The sequence below is a fragment of the Lampetra planeri genome, chromosome 21 (genome assembly GCF_965212315.1).
Source record: "Lampetra planeri chromosome 21, kcLamPlan1.2.h2, whole genome shotgun sequence".
Lineage (NCBI taxonomy): Eukaryota > Metazoa > Chordata > Hyperoartia > Petromyzontiformes > Petromyzontidae > Lampetra > Lampetra planeri.
In genome coordinates, this window is record NC_136127.1 from 12,088,271 (window position 1) to 12,104,386 (window position 16,116).

At 55.0% G+C, this 16,116-nt stretch overlaps 1 protein-coding gene across 5 annotated transcripts in view; it reads right to left on the reverse strand.

The window, feature by feature from the left end:
• LOC144724702 (RNA-binding motif, single-stranded-interacting protein 1-like) overlaps positions 1-16,116 on the reverse strand; it is a 51,136-nt gene that overhangs the window by 13,518 nt on the left and 21,502 nt on the right. For 4 of the 5 annotated variants that reach the window (XM_078604031.1, XM_078604033.1, XM_078604032.1 and 1 more), the window contains 5 exons: positions 11,686-11,843; positions 10,845-10,924; positions 4,445-4,560; positions 3,566-3,612; positions 1,791-1,887 (listed from right to left, as the gene is read on the reverse strand). In XM_078604031.1, the coding sequence (XP_078460157.1) occupies positions 1,791-1,887; positions 3,566-3,612; positions 4,445-4,560; positions 10,845-10,924; positions 11,686-11,843 (498 nt within the window). The remainder of the gene's footprint in view (positions 1-1,790; positions 1,888-3,565; positions 3,613-4,444; positions 4,561-10,844; positions 10,925-11,685; positions 11,844-16,116) is intronic. The other variant, XM_078604035.1, reaches the window with a different exon arrangement.

Sequence of the window (16,116 nt, forward strand, 5' to 3'; positions counted from 1 at the left end):
CCTCCCTCTGCGGCACGTTTGAAATGTCATGATTCGGTGCGACCGTTTGATGAAACAAAAAAATATCGATAATTTTTTGTGTCGCGTTATTCTCTCTGCTTCATTGCCTTAAAAGACAAAACGAGCTCGTGTCAATCCACCGTGCACAAACGGGACGTCGTGGGACTGTGCAGCGAGATCTTTCGTCCTGATGAATTTCTACGCTCACGTGCCTTTTCCGCCTCTCCTCCACCAACCCGCACCGACCAGCGGCGTGGTGAGGTCTGATCAAACAACCCTCGCGGACCCGTGCGGTGCGGGGGAGGGCCCTCATCCAGCAGAGGATTAACAGAGCGGGCTGCGCATGTCCTTGTCTAAGGAGGAAGGAAGGAGCCGATGATATGGCCGGCTGAAGGAGCTGCCTTTGTTCGGCGTCACACCCTAAAGATACGACGCCCCTTATGATATCCAGTGGCTTGGAGGAGGGATAGTGGCTCAGAGAAGCTCATTGTCTGTAGGTGGCTGGCTGGATTCCATCGTCAGTGACAAAGCCGCGTGTATAAATAGCTCCTGACCACCCCTCCCTCCCTCCTGTCACACCTCACTCCCTCCTCCCCCATCGCGGAATTCGCGGTTGTATTAACCAAACCAACTCGCACTCGCTCCGGTATATACACACGTACACACACACACGGTACATACACACACGGTACACACACACACACACGGTACACACACACACGGTACACACACACACACGGTATATTCACACATACACGGTACACACACACGGTACACACACACACACATGGTATACACACACACGGTATACACACACACACACACGGTATATACGCACACACACACACACACGGTACACACACACACGGTACACACACACACGGTACACACACACACGGTACACACACACACACGGAGTATATACGCACACACACACGGTATACACACGCCTGGCTCTTCCAATCTAAACCATTAACGTGGCGTGGAAGGCAAGCCCGGCAGGGGTCCAGACACCCCCAACGTGTTTCGGTGCCGCCCAGAGACACGCAAAGCATTTTGGGGGGGAAATAATTGTGGGCACTTTTGATTAGCACTGCAAGATGCCTCCACGTGCACGTCTCTTCTCTTCATGTCTTCTACGTGTCCCCTTCTCTCCACCTCTCCCTGTATCTGCCTCTCTCTCTGTTACTCTCTCCATGTCTCTCTGTGCATCTCTCTTTTGGCCCGCGTCTCTTTGCCGGTTTTCATGTTGTCTATCCATTCTCCCTGCATCTCTCTCCATGCCTTGTCAGTGTTTCTCTCCTCAGGACCCTCCTCTGTCTAAGTCTCCTCTGCAACTCTCTCTCTCTCTCCCTCTCCGTGTCTCTGTCTCTACATCTCTGCTTCCCTCCTGTCTTCACAGAGCTCACACTCGTCACTAAACCAAATCTGTCAAGGAACGTAAACCATCACGCGAACTCCGCGGTGATCCTTGCACCGGATTTTGCTACCCATCGAACAAAGACGGCCACTGCATCGCGCGCGTTCAGATGCGCTTCTGCGGCAGTCTGGAACGCTCTTCCCTCCGATATTAGGGAGAAACTGGAGCTGTGCAATTTTAAATCTAGATTGAAAACTAATTTCTTTAGAACTGATTTTCGTATTTAGTTTGTTGTCCTTCTCCCACACCTCCAATTAGCACGGTTGGCTACGTACGGTGGGAATGAAGTTCAAAATACACACAAACACATACATATAGGGGCCGGCGATTAACAACATCGCCAGTAGTAGCGGCAGCGGCGGCAGCTCACCTGGTAGGTGGAGATGGGGCTGCTGGGAAGGTAGGGGCCTACGGGCGTCTGGGCCATGATACGTCCCGTGGCCAGGCTGTACGGACTGGAGTAGAACCTGGGACCCGGATGGTGAGAGGCAGATGAGGCGGGGGGGGGGGGGTGCGGACGTTAAACGATGAAGCAGAAGGAAACGCAGAAGAGGGACAGAGACAGGGGCGAGGGCGGAAGAGGAGAGCGGAAAAATATTTATGCTAAAGCATCAAACATTTGGCTGCCACCAGCGATGTTTATTTGCTGTACGTGCAACATATGTGGAGTGCAGCCCACCCAAAAAGATCTGCACTTTGCAAGGCTGCCTGGTTACGTTTGACTAGGCGAAAACTGTACGCGTGTGTATATTGTACGTGTATATAATAGCTGTGTGTGTGTGCTTCGTTTGGGGAGCGGTAGTCTAGTGGTTTTCGTACTGGGTTATACGACCCCAACGACCAGAGTTCAATTCCTGCTCACGACCAAGAAGTGGCAAATATTTGAACATCATATAAAGGCTATACGGGGGATCTTATTTCTTTTCTATGGCACACAGTTGAGTATAATCAACATCAGCTATGATCTATCCACTTCTGGATGATGGTTGTATTGAAGCTGTTGCCACTTATCACAATCACGCGATGCAAAGAATCATCTGGCTAAAGCACACGATCTGATCTCATCGCTCCATCTCCACAGGGGACGTCACCTCTCGGCCACCAGCCATCATCAGAGGAGGAGACATGCCCCACGGTAACAATGAGATCAGACTTGAGCAGGAGCACTGCATCGTGAGACCAGGATGGATAGTGTTGGCTTGTGGAGGCCTGCATCCAGCAGTGGATGATTTATGGCTAATGGTGACGATGATGTGCCTACGATCACCAAACTATAGAGCGTATGACTTCCCAGTGCCTCAAATAGAAATCTGAAAGCAGTGGGTGAGTGAATCGGCGGGAGGAAGGTTCAGTGGTGGGATGGGTAAGTGGGTGCGTCAGTAGGTGGTTCAATGGGTGAGTAAACGAGTCGGTGGGTGGGTGGATGGTTAAATGGGCGGGGGGTTAAGTGGGTGGATGAGTAAGCGACTGGGTGGGTGGATAGTTGAATGAGTGGGTGGGTAAGTGCGTGGGTGAATGCGTGAGTAAGCGAGCGGGTGGGTGAGTGGGTGTATCTGGAATTCGGCAACTCTCAGACAGAGCAATTGAACGGCTGAATCACTTGGCGTTGACGCTCTAACAGTCGCTCCACATTGGTCCTCACGCAATCATGACAAAGATTCATTCAGAGCACGCGCAGGGCACAGATTCTGCGGTGGTGCCAAGTGCTGCCCCGGAGCCACTGGCTCGTTGAGTGTGGCTGAAGGGGGAGGCGAGTGTCGGGCGCCGTGGTGGCGATATGTTAACAACCTTGCCTGGTATACAGGAGGTTTGCATGTTCTCTCTCCCCGTGGGCGTGTGGATTCTTCTCTGGGTCCTCCGGTTTTTCCCTCCAGATTTAGAATCAACGTGCTTTTAGAGTATTTGGCCGCGATAAATTTCCATGCGACGATAAGCCACTTCATTGAGCTATCATTTGTGGCAACGTCGCTTCTGAGAAAGAGCTCAGTGGGCCCTAACCCGGTAAAATAAAAAATTGTTGAAAGGGTTTAGTTTATCCTTGCCCACGGTCCCGACCGTCGCCACGGCCCCCGAGTGAACTTGGCTGCCAGCTGAGTGCGGGGAACGCGGCGCGGTGGAAACTCCGACGCGGGCAGCCACTCTTACCCATTGTGGAGAGCGGCGGTCGGGTCGTAGGTCAGGGTCACGCCGGTCTGCAAGGGTGGCATTACGCGGTCGGTTAGTGCGGTTTAACGTACATGGCCGGTGTCGAGTTACCGGGACGATGCACACCGCGACATTTTAGAAACGCAACAGCGGCCCTTGTAATGCTCTGCACCTTTTCCGCTTTAGCTTCCGTGTATGTTAGGGGGCCTGCCATTCATTGTCACTTTCCTCTACGCACCGAGCGTGCGGACGGTTTCCTGCACCGCGCGATGCCCTACACGTGCCCTTTCACTGCCCCCTAGGCCAGCTCGTCCCACTCGCTGCCCCTGCCCCCCCCAAAATAACCAAATAACCAAAATAAACGGCCCCCAAAGTAAACAGCTGACAGCTAAGATCGAAAGCGTTTATGCATTGGCTCTGTCGTCCATGTGTCTGTAATGGTGGGAGGGCGGTCGGCTCAATAACACGGTCCAATGGGAACGGAGCTGCTGTCGTGTGAAGTTGTGTTGCACTTAGTGACTCACTGTAGGAAACTTGCTCAACTTGGTCAAGGAGTTGACCGCTACTCGGAGGCCCGAATGAGAGCAGCATAGAGGACTGCAGTGCATTTATCTCTGTCAGCGTCTATATATGTCTATCTCTCCGTATGTGTGTGTGTGTCTATGGGTCTCGGCGGGAGTCTATGGGCCTCGGCACAAGGCTATGGGTTTCTGTGCGAATCTATGGGCCTCGGTGCAAGTCCGACTCTCCGGATCGCTACTTCCCACAATGGCAAGGGATGGCTGCGACTCATGCGTGGTGGGGCGGGGGGTGGGAAGCCTTCATGAAGCAGTGGATAGATCACGGCTGTTGCTAGTGCAGGCAAGGGGGGCCACTCACGATGCGCCCATCACCATCCCGAGGCCACGCACGCCCGTTCACCAGGTACTTGCTCTGGTTCTGCCGCTTCTTCTGCCCTCCGTCCGCAAACTTGCACAGCAGCGGCTCGCTGGGCACTGGAGCACGAGTGGTGCAGGCGGACGGCGGGATGTGACGCAGAGACACGGACGGAGAGATGCAGAGAGACAGACAGACGGACGGACAGAGAGGCATAGATGGAGAAACGCGGAGACGTAGAGAGATGGAGACAGAGAGAGATACAGACAGCCAGAGAGACAGACAGACACAAATAGAGATAGCGAGACAGAGAAAGACAGACCAACAAACAGACAGGGAGAGACAAGACAGAGACAAACAAAAGTCAATTACTGCATTTAGATACAAAAGACTAAAATACTCCGCCACCTGTTTCCGGGTTGTACTGCCACGCGTTTCGCTCCACGTGAAGCGAAACGTCGGACGTCGCTTCGAACAGCGTGCAACACGACCCGAAAACACATCTGAGAGTGATGTGGGGGATGAGGTCGGGGGGGGAAGTGGGGGGAGGTCACGCTTCCTCTGGCTTGGCGATCGCTCCGTAACAAACTGAGTAATATTGCCGAGCTTTCTGAACAAATCGCCGCGATGCTCTCACGGTCGCTGCGGCTCGGCGCCGTTTGGCGATCGCTCGAGACGACAATGCGGCGACGGTGGCGAGAATTCCCGTAAGCGAGCGAGCGTCAACTGCGCGCGCCGCTAAAAACCCCAGAGCCCCCATGTGGTAACGATCAGCGCCGGGCACGTTATTATATATTTTTTCGCGTCGTAGCAATCGCGTATTGATTACGCCCACCTGAAATAACAATTTTGTAAAATTAAGGGCAGATTTTTGTTGGTTTTTTCCGTCACAGCTGGCGCTGCCGTGGCGCTGCCGTGGCGCCGCGCGGCACCGCCGGCTTGCCCACGCAGCGTCGCCGCCGTTGGCGGAGGGCGCGGTGCGAGCGTTCCCCTCCGTACCCCGGACGCCGCTAAACCCTGGCTCGCGCGTCGTGGCAACTCCGCAGCTTGCCGCACTCGTCGCGGCGACCGGCGAGCGCATCCCTCGGCGGACTCGGCCCGGCCTCTCGCTCGCTTCTCGCTCCGCTCCCCTCCACAGGCCAACAACAACGCGACGCAGTCTAAGCGCGACCGGCTGCATCTCAAGATGCCGTACAGAGACGGAGGGAATATTTAGCAGGGAGACAGAGGCAGTCGGTCGCAGGCAGAGGGGAAATATTCTTGCGCCTGGACTTGAACAGGGAGTGGACAGCATGGACGGCCGGGGGAAGGGAGCTCCAGGAAATATGAGAGACATCCCACGGAGCGAAGGCCGAGTGGAGGCTTCGACAAAAATCCTCGGTTGCCTGTCTCGCCATCTCTATTTGTATCTGTCTGTCTCTCAGTCTGTCGATCTCTCGTCCATCTGAGGTAGGAGAGTGTGGGGAGGGGAGCAGAGGGGAGAGGTTGGAGACTGTGGGGAGGGAAGTAGAGGGGAGAGTGTGAGGGAGGGGAATAGAGGGGAGAGGTAGGAGAGTGTGGGGAGGGGAGCAGAGCGAGAAGCGAGGGGAGAGGGAGGCATGCATGGAAGTGCGCGTTGTAACAACTTATGTTTTTGCATTTCCTGCCAAGTGTATGTAAATGCCATGAACATTTTTATATTGGGGCTGGTGGGGTGAACGAGATTGACCGAACGACACAAGACACATGATGAACTTCTTTCACACCGCACGTAGCCAACCGTACCAACCGCAGGTGCGTACAACAATCCCACGGGGACAAAACAAACGAGACGACGCAGCGGCAACGCGAACGATCCACGCGGAAGACAATTTTCAAACGAACGTCCCGTGACCCAGCCGCGTGGCACATTCCCAACGGGCCATGGACAAGGTAGACCCCCCCCCCCCGCCCGCCCCCCCCGACAGAGTCGCGACCAAGACGACTGCATTTCGAGCAAAGTAAAAATCGATTCTTGAATGTAACCGTCACGGAATTCGTGACGAATCGCCACCGCTAAGTGAGAGCCGTCGGGGCGACGCTCCGATTAGCGTCGAATGTGTCTCCGTCACTCGAGCCGCGGCCGGTCAAAGCTCACTGCCACTCTGGCGGGCCCTCTTGCTCTTCACGTAATTATTCTCTTTAATGAGGATGTAAACGACCTAAATGGATTTCCGTGGTTATTGGTTCAAGTTGTTCTGATGGCCGTGCAAATTACACGGATCCCCTCCGCATTGTTGATTGCCCGCTTAAAACGGAGAGAGAGAGAGAGAGAAATCCTCTGCAATTTGTGCAGTAATGTGATAATGAGTTGTCCCTTGCAATTAAGGTGATTGTATTTGTGCGTGTGTGCCTATTTTGTGAAGCTAATTTTCCCAGCGAGAGTCTATTACGAGCCGCCACGTATTTCACCGTGATAGACTAATTACCGTAATTGGGGTCACAATTACCGGAGCGGAGACGAGTCCACTGCTGGCTTGCGCCGCGTATGCTGGCGCCCTTCTGCTTTCGTGTGGCGTGCGGCGACCAGCGATGGCTGCACGACGTTGGCGACATTGCTAAGCCACCGCGGTCCGGTGACGTTGTGGACATACGGGAGATGATGCCCGAGCGATTTTGCCCATGAATGGTCAAAGCGGGGCAGTGTCGGACCCATACACCCGCAGAGAAAACCCAAGACTCACATCGGGACCCATGGACTAACACAGAAACCCATAGACCCACATAGGGACCCATAGACTGACAAAGAGGCTCACAGAAACACAAAGGGAACCATAGATTCGCACCGAATCCCAGACTCACAGAGGGACCCACAGAGAAACGTAGTGACCCATAGACTAAGCGTAGACACCCATAGACTCGCACAGAGACTCAAAGTATCACACAGGGGCGAATATAATTGCATTGAGACCTATAGCCTTAAATGGTCGAAGTGGACAGTGTGGGATGCTGTGGTCCTTGTTTTGGCTTAGGTGTCAGTGGGGCGTGGGTGAGCATGGACCACTGCTTCTGTGGGAGGTCGAAACCACTCCCTTAACGGGATGGGGGAAATCGTGAAGTCTTCACATTTCGGCCGACCGACATTCCTCGGGGGGGGTTTTTTTTTCGTTGTTTTGTTTTATTTTCCACCGAGTAAAAGAGAGACTTCCTGTTTCTCGTTGTACTTGACGTGAATAATAAAAATAATAATTGATTCCCTTTGTGTACGGAGGACTTGCCCATCCATGCCGGGTCGGCCACGTGGGGAACTGATTGACCATACTTTGTCAGGATCGTCAATGCAGGTTGCTGAAGTAGTGGTGGTGTAGATGGGAGTTCAGAACCAGGTTCAGATATCACTCACCACCAATGTGAGCTGTGACCTGGAATGGAATTATAGGTCGGCAGATTCGTAGTGCACTACGCAAACCTCTGCTGCCCGCCCCACACCCTTGAGTGCCGTGCCGGCTTTAATAGGTGCTCGCAAACAAGCACAATTGCTGCAACAATGTCTATAATTTACGGGGGGAACTGTGCCTTTGTGTGAAGTATAAAGGTTGGTGGCTGGGGCTTTTATGATGGAATCAGGCCTCCACAAAGAGCAGTGGTGGTGGTTACAGCTGCTGGTACATTCCAAGCTAAAGCCCGAGTTCAAGTCGATGCCTCCTAGCGGAGTACTCGGTGAGCCGCCACTGTCAACAGCAGGAGCAGCACAATCACCACTGTCATCATTATCGTTACCCAACCGCTGCCATCATCATTAACATCATCACTCCATCATCATCATCATTGCTGTCATGCCACCACCAGTTTTTTGGTTTTGTCGATGAAACCCGATTCAAGAGCTTCCCAGCTCACAGGGCAATTCTAATATAAACTGTTCAAACAACACCACCACCCAATCATCATCGTCGCCAATAAATCAGCATCATGATCATCCACAACAGCGTCAATTCAACTGCAGTATATCTGTTCCCAAAGAGCCTTGGATAAAAATGAATAATAAAAATTCACAAAGCGCCCTGAAATATAATCATTCTCAGGGCGTAGCACTTACCCCAACAGACTGTTAGGGTAAGTGCTGGTGTAGGACAGCACACCAGATGAGCGGGTGGAGATGGCCCGCACTGCACCCGGCCGCCTTTATCTCCCCAACGCTGAGCTGTACACAGCACACATTCGCACCGGGCCAGTAGCAGCGACGCAGGCGACAGGCGGTCGAGCCGGGGAGCGCGCCGCGCTTCGGTAACTCCACCGTCACCGACGACGACAACACCACCAACACCACCGCCGCCACCGCCAACTTACACGTCAACCGGCATCAAAACTATGCTCTGCCGCGACCCGTCCGGCCCGCACGACGCATCGCCCTCGCCCCGCCATCGCCCCGCCGCGTTCAAGCGACGCCGGCCGCTACGGGTTCAACTCGACGGGGCGGTGGTGGGGGGGGGGTCGTCACGCCCGCTTCGCCGCCGGCGGGTGCTGGCAAGCGCTTGTTTTGCGTCAGAGGCTCTTGGCGTCAACAGGAGTGGAACTGATTGGGGCGATGCCCCCCCCCCTCACCCCAGCTACCGCCGTCCCCGGCCGTGTGCGAGCGAGTGGCGCGTCCCCGCCGGTGTTATGTCTGCGCCGCGCGCTATCTTGCGCCGCGACGGCTCACGGACGGTGGCGGCGGCGATAAACACGAGCGCCAGATCAAAGCCCCCCCTCCCCCCCAGACTCCGCGCCGGCTCAAATTCGGAATTCCTTTGAGTTCTTTGGGTTTTCAAATTGTGTAGCGCCAAGGCCAAACAACAGGCTTCTCGCCACTAGTTGAAATAACACCGCATCGCGAAAAATACAATCTGCAAATAAAGAACAACGCATCGCAAAAACTACAATCGACAAATAAACTCTTGTTCGGTGTGAACCTCGCCAAGAGCCGGTCCGTTTGGTTGTCCAAAATGATTAAGTAATACATGGAAAAGGCGCAGACCCTGCAATTGCTTGCTCACGCCACTCTTGGTGGAAGGGCCTCGACTAGAGGGAGCTCAAGAGAGCCCCCCCCTCTCGTGCGGTATTCGGCCCACTCTTCCACAATGACCAGACGTGTCGGGAGCGGCGAGCGCCTACACTTTACCCCCCACCGCACGTGGCCTGCCGATCGGCGAACTGCGGCGTTACCCGTTGGCACCGCTGGGCAGGCACGGGCGGCGGGTGGGGAATGAAGAAACCTGTCCCGGTTTCAGCTGCCACGCCGGGAGATTGTCCAGGGTGCTGACCGTCGCACGACGGCGCCATGCCTCGTCGTCAAGGAACGATCGTCTTTAATGAAACGGCACGTCGGCACAAAGCTACACGCTGGCGCTCGGTGGCGAGGAAGATTTTTATCCTTTGAGCGTGATCTCCCTACCACCCCCCACCCCACCCCACATGTCCGTCATAGCACTGGCACTGCAACGTCGTATCAAGATTGAGAGTTGCAGGTGTTCACCGGCATCTGTGCTGTGATTGTTTCCAAATCTCCCCTTCTCTGCTGCTGAAGATCACTCGAGCTTAAAGCGGTTTATCTATGGCGTTGCGTGCCAGCAAATGACTCAAATGGGATTATACGTAGCAGCAGCAGCAGCAGCGGCAGCGGCGGCAATCGTCGCCCCCCCTACTGGCAGACCGATAATGCCCGTTTGCAGGCCATGCGCCGAGTCACCTTGTGCCGCACACGGACAGCTGCCACCGGAGGTGCCCTCTGGCGTGCGTTTGAGATGAGATGCGAGTCGCTTATCGCGTGTTAAGAGACTCGCTCGCGGAACGGGAGGGGCGTCTCTATCGACGCAAACCAATCACGTCATTTTTCGATTTAAAGCTTTCGTGACTGCAGGGATTCATCTTCTTGGTTCTTTCGGTAAAGTCACGTAGAAGGGAAGTAATAAAATAATAAAAATAAAACATAATATGTTTTATTATGTTTTATTTTTATTATTTTATTACTTCCCTTCTACGTGACTTTACCGAAAGAACCAAGAAGAACAATCACGTCATAATAACATCCTACCGCGCGGTTCAAATTGACGCCGTCAGGATTCTATCACAACGATAACGATAGTTCTACCGTTATGGACGTCCTTACACTTGATCTCGCACATGAGACTTTCTGATTTGCCGGGCCTTGGTGTTCACGTGCGCGACGTCCATGGGGTGCGCGGTGGCTCGCAGCTCACCGTGCCGCGAACCCCGAGTTTGCTACCCGGCCACGGACACCACCAGCGGCGGGCGATGCCTGGAGGCCCCCCCCTACCCCCGCCCCCCCATCCAGCCCGTCACCACACCCGGCCGGACTGTCAGGCACTTTGCTTAACAGTGCGTGAATGCACCATCGCCGCTGTTGGCGTGCGGAGTCGGAGAGGGTGCTGGGGTTCGTTGAACTCACATGGGACGCCGTGCGGCGTGGTCAGGAACTTGCCGTTGAATCTCTGGATGACCGCCTCGCATTTCTCCGTGGACTCCATCCTGAAAACGCCAAGAGCCACACGGAAAAGGTTGGGGGGGGGGGGGGGGGCTCAGTCTCAGTCTCCAGGGCGCTCGACCCCAACGCCCGGAGTTTGACCTCCGGGCTCACGTCCTCGCACTGTGGTGAGCCCTGTGGTGTCAGACGCAGCCCACACGGTGGAGTTTGCCCCCACATGGACGGCCCTGGGTATTCCCATCTCTCTGAAGACGTCTGTCCAACGCGGCTCCCGAGTGGAGGCCCGTCCGCCAGCAGTGGCGTGAGCCAAGCAATTGCAGGGCTGCGCCTCTACCTTTTGACCCTGCTGGTGAGCGGGGCAGTGGGAATGGTTGGGGAAGGGGGGACAATGGATCAATGAGAAGTAACCCTAGAAACCCGGCACGAGTGCGCCAGGATCCAGACGGAGGTCACTCTGACCACACACGACGATGGAGCGCTGGTGCAAAGGCGAAGGAAGCGAAGGTCGCCGATTTAGTCATTCATTATTTAGTCATTAATCGTTCAGTCATTCGTCTGGGAAGGCCTCGTCGAGTCCGTTGGAGTCGCCGCCACGAGGCCGCTACGTTGGGACTTCGCTCCTCAGGTGCTGCCACGTTAGCGGCTGCGTCCAGCTCCCTTGTCAATCCACTGCTGGATGGATGAAGGCCTCCCAAACGCTGGGTCGGTCACAGGGGGTTCTTTGACTAAGTGTGGGGGTGGTGGGGGGGGGGGGGGACTCTGGCTGGTGTAAGGGGGGGGGGGGGGTTGAGGTGCGATGGCTGACCGTGCAAAGCCGACGCCGCGGCTGGTGCCGGCGGCGTCGCGCAGGATGCGCGTGGAGATGACGTGCCCGAAGGGCTTCAGCAGGTTCTCCAGCTCCTTCTCGTCCACGCTCATGGGCAGGTTGGAGATGTAGAGGTTCGTGGGGTCCTGCTCCTGTTGCTGAGGTGGCGCGGACGGCGGCGGCGGCGGCGGCGGGGAAGGGAGAGGAGAGGGAAACGTGAAAGGGGCAATTTGCCATTCGGGCCCGGCCCGCGTTCGCTTTGCGGCCAACCGGTTAACGTCGGTGGCGAGCGGGACACCATCCGGCCCTGGCACACAGAACCCCAGTTAGCAACCCGCGCTGAATGGAACGGTGAAGGATGGTCAAAAATACCCCACGACTTGCACGCCATCGGGAAGCATTCATCCAGCAGCAGAGTGAAAAGAGGATAAAGTGTATTTATTATTATTATATCGACTCACTGTCGATTTCTGAACACAGCTGTGAATACAGTATACACGCTGGCTGGTTTAATCAACAATGCAAAAACAGGAGGGGAGGAGATGGGAGGGGATGGGAGAGGATGGGGGGGGAAGTGGGGGGAGAGGGTTGGGCGTGTGCATTTGCAATGAATTTCCCCGAGGCTGCCCCGTGCGTAAGCGATTGACAATTTTTCGGCAAACAATGCCGCCCCTGTGAAGCGCGCGGAGTCGCGCACGCTACCCGGCTCTGCGTGCCGCGCTCCGTCCGTGCGGCCGGATTCTGCCGTTCGACTCGAACAGTGAGGCCTTGTGGGTACACGGCACCAATTGCCCGGACACGGGGGGGTGGGGGGGGAGCGGCAGTGGTGGGGGACCCAGCCACACCGTGGAAGTTGGAGGCTCCCAGCTAGCGAACGACTCCCGGTCGTGGCAGGCTGACGATGAGTGCGGTGCGGCCAAAGCGCGCTCAAGTGCCCTCTGTCCTTACTTGAAGTGCGTCCCAACGACAGAAAGACGAAGTACGGTCACAAGGCTTAAGGGGAACTTTATATCACAATAGTCGTCACATCGTCAAATTTGATACGGTATCAAGTTTTAAGTTGATTTAGTTTAACCAGGTGAGATCGCAAGGGACCAGGATGTGAAGCCCTGTTTGCAAGCGTGACTTGGGTCACCAAAATGACATAAGCTAAACAAATAAAATAAAGTACAGCAATAAGACAAATAGAAATCGGAGCGAAAGCAACTACACCACGTGAGATGTTCTAAATATTGCATCGTGAAAAATGTCGCAGCCAGACCAGTTCTCACTGGTTGTTGGGTAGATTTCAGACGCAGGGTGACCCGTACATTGCCAATGATATCAATAATTAACATCATGATGATGCTTGCTGTGGCTTCCGAAGTTATTTTTTTCTTGAAGTGTCATCGGGAGAGGACCTCTGCTCCTCTATCGCTGGATTCCTTCCTCGCACCGCGGCTGCTTTCTCTACAGATCCAGCGGCTTGCGTGTAGTGTGTAGAGTGTGGTGTGGGTAGGGCTTCATGTGTGCGGGTTTAGATTGTGTAGCGTGTGTGCGTGTGTAGCGGGTGTCGCGTGTGTGCGTGTGCAGCATGCGTTGCGTGTGTGTAAGCGGAGGCCGGATGCCGCCGCCACTGGTGTGCGTGCGTGGCAGGCTGGGTGCGTAGCAGCAGGAAGCTGGGACGTTAAAGCCGAACTCGGAGACCGTGCGCTGAATCGGCGATGACATGCAAATGAGTTCTTAAATTCCAGCGTGCTGGGCGGCACTGGTAAACAGCGCCGCCGAGATTTCCCAAGCAGCCGTGGGGAGAGAGCGGAGTACAGTGACGGCCCCGAGGGGACCGGACTTTTTTTTTTACGCAAAACTCGGGGAAAACTGAAGGACCATTTTTCTGCGGTAATTCATCGGCCCTCAAAAAAATCCCAACGTTCGTTAAATGGAAAAAGCCAGCGGCTTTTTTTTATTTGTATAAAACTTGAAAGCTTGTTTATCCATTCATTTTTACATCCTTATTCTTGGAAGACGTTAATCCTATGAAAGGAATTTCGGGTTAGGACGTGAGCCTTGCCATAAAGCGCAAGGTTTTATTTATTTATCTATCACGTTTGTTTAAAAAGTTCGGCTGTGTCGAATACGTTTTTATCGGCAGGAAATAAATCCACGCCGGGGTTCATTCGGAGGACGCTGAGCCCGCGAGTGAGACCAGCGAGGGACGCGCGCGCGCTTGGAGGCCGTTCAAATGTTCCCGAACGTTCCGCTCCTCGCCAGAGAGATTCTTTCTGCCAGTTATTCTACACGGAGTTAGAAAAAAACAGCGGCGGCTTTCAGAAAAGGCGGGGGCGGAAGAGAAAGAAAAAAAACCAAAACCTCCTCCACACGTGCTCCAATAATGCTCTTCATCTTTCACGCGATTCCCAGTGCCGGAGTGGCGGCTGTGGAATTCCTGCCCTCGACCCCCAAAAAAGCAACAAAAAAGTGGAATGATTAAAGAGGACTCCGCTTGTTGTTGGGGAACGTTCGGCCAGAGATTCTCAAAAGGGTCGCGGGGCCCCAATGACGAGGCGGCGTGCATTATCAGGGCTCGTGACCGATTCGGTTTTTGAGACGACCCGTCCCGTACGCTCCTCGCTTCGTCGCGCTCTGCATGTGCCCCCCCGCCTCCGACCCCCCCCCCCCCAGACAACAGCGTTGTGTGTTTGATTCGGAGAGTTGCAGCGCAGTGGTTAGCGCGCCGTGCGACTAACCCGGTGACCCGAGTTCGATTACCGCTCACGGCCAACAACAACGGTGACGATGATCTGAATCGCCCCTGGGCCTCCCCGAGGTCGACTCGGCCTCAACGTGTAAACATCGTCACTCGGGAGACAAAGGCGTCCGGGCGTGACGCTGGCAAGGCACCCCTCGTGTGCCATGGCGCAGCCCTTCACAGGTGCTACTCGCGAACAGCACTTGACCCAACAGTCTGTTAAGGCTACACGGGAGACCTTTGTCTTTGATTGGAGAGTTTTGGCAACGGTTGGCGCTCTCGCTCCGTGTGTGTTAACATCCGGGGCCGGAGAAGATGCACCCCCCCCCGCCCCCCATCACAGAATGTTTGTTATTCCTCTTGGGACGAATGTTGGGCGTCCGCCTCTATGAGCCGCTATTCCTAAATATTTGTTTCCCTCTCAAAACATCTGCACCCTCGTATTTCTTTTGTGACGAAATAGACTTTGTTTGCACAAAATTCAATATCCCATGCATTTTCCCAACTCCGCCCTAACTGGGGCCGGATTAAGGTTACGTGAGGCCTCATGTTCATAAGACGGAAAGGCCAAAACGTGTACTGTATTGCATGTTGCTCGACATGCTTATGAAGTCGTCAAACATGTGTTTACGTATGTAAAATGAACACATTTATTTGACTCGTGGTAAATTCATTGCGGTGAATGATAGCGCCTCTGGTGGCTGCAGAGGTGAGGTGACATCCATTCCGCGATGCGTGCACCAATCGAAACGCCATCGATTCTACGTATGAATCGAGCTTTCATAATCAATATTAAATAAACGAATCAATGCGTCGTTGCATCCTGAACTGTTAAAATCGAAAATTGTGTGGTCCCTGCTGCTGCATTGGCAGAGGCGCTCATGCAAAGTGAACACAACACTCTGTTCGGGCGGGTTTGTGTCAATTGCGCGCTCGCTTTCGTGATTCCAGATTGTGCCGCACACTTAACTCAAACGAATCGTGAGCGCCGAACCGCATGACCGCGAACATCATCGTAGCGACAGGGTGGTGGGGGCACAGCAGCAGCAGCAGCGCCAGTGGCTCACGGCAAGAACGACCTGGCGGGCTCGATTGCCGACTGTGGCACCTGTCCGCGTGGAGTTTGCATGTTCTCTCCCCCTGTTCTGCATGAGTTTCCCATGGGTTCCCTGGCTTCCTCCCCAAGCTAAAAGCATACGATGTGTAATTGGCGTTGACCAAACGTCCCAATGCAGGACCCTCCTTAAATTAAAAAAAGTGCATTATTTTAGCATCGCCGCAACATTGCAACGTGGAACACGGCACACGCACGCACAGGCCGGACGACTCCCGTGCGCGCGTCCCCCCCGACTGCGCTGATTAAGGCCCGGCGCTGGGGACGGGAACAATGGCCCTCGCAGGACCCAGGAGCACGGGGACGTCCACGCACAATCGAACCCGGGAACACAATGCTGCTCCTAGGCCCCATTCAACATTCCGAGCGGCGGACGCTGAGAATCCGGCGCTTCCGTGGTATTCGCCGGTGACCGGGCACCACCCCCCCTGCCCCCCCCGCCCGCTCCCCCCCCCCGCTCCCCCCCCCCCCCCGCTCCCCCGGACGGCTGGCGCCGTGGACCTTCGTTGGCCAATTAGGGCGGCGTAGAGAGCGGCGGAGTTGGGAGCGGCGGTGCGGAGAGCAGGTGACCTGGCCCTCTCATCATCCC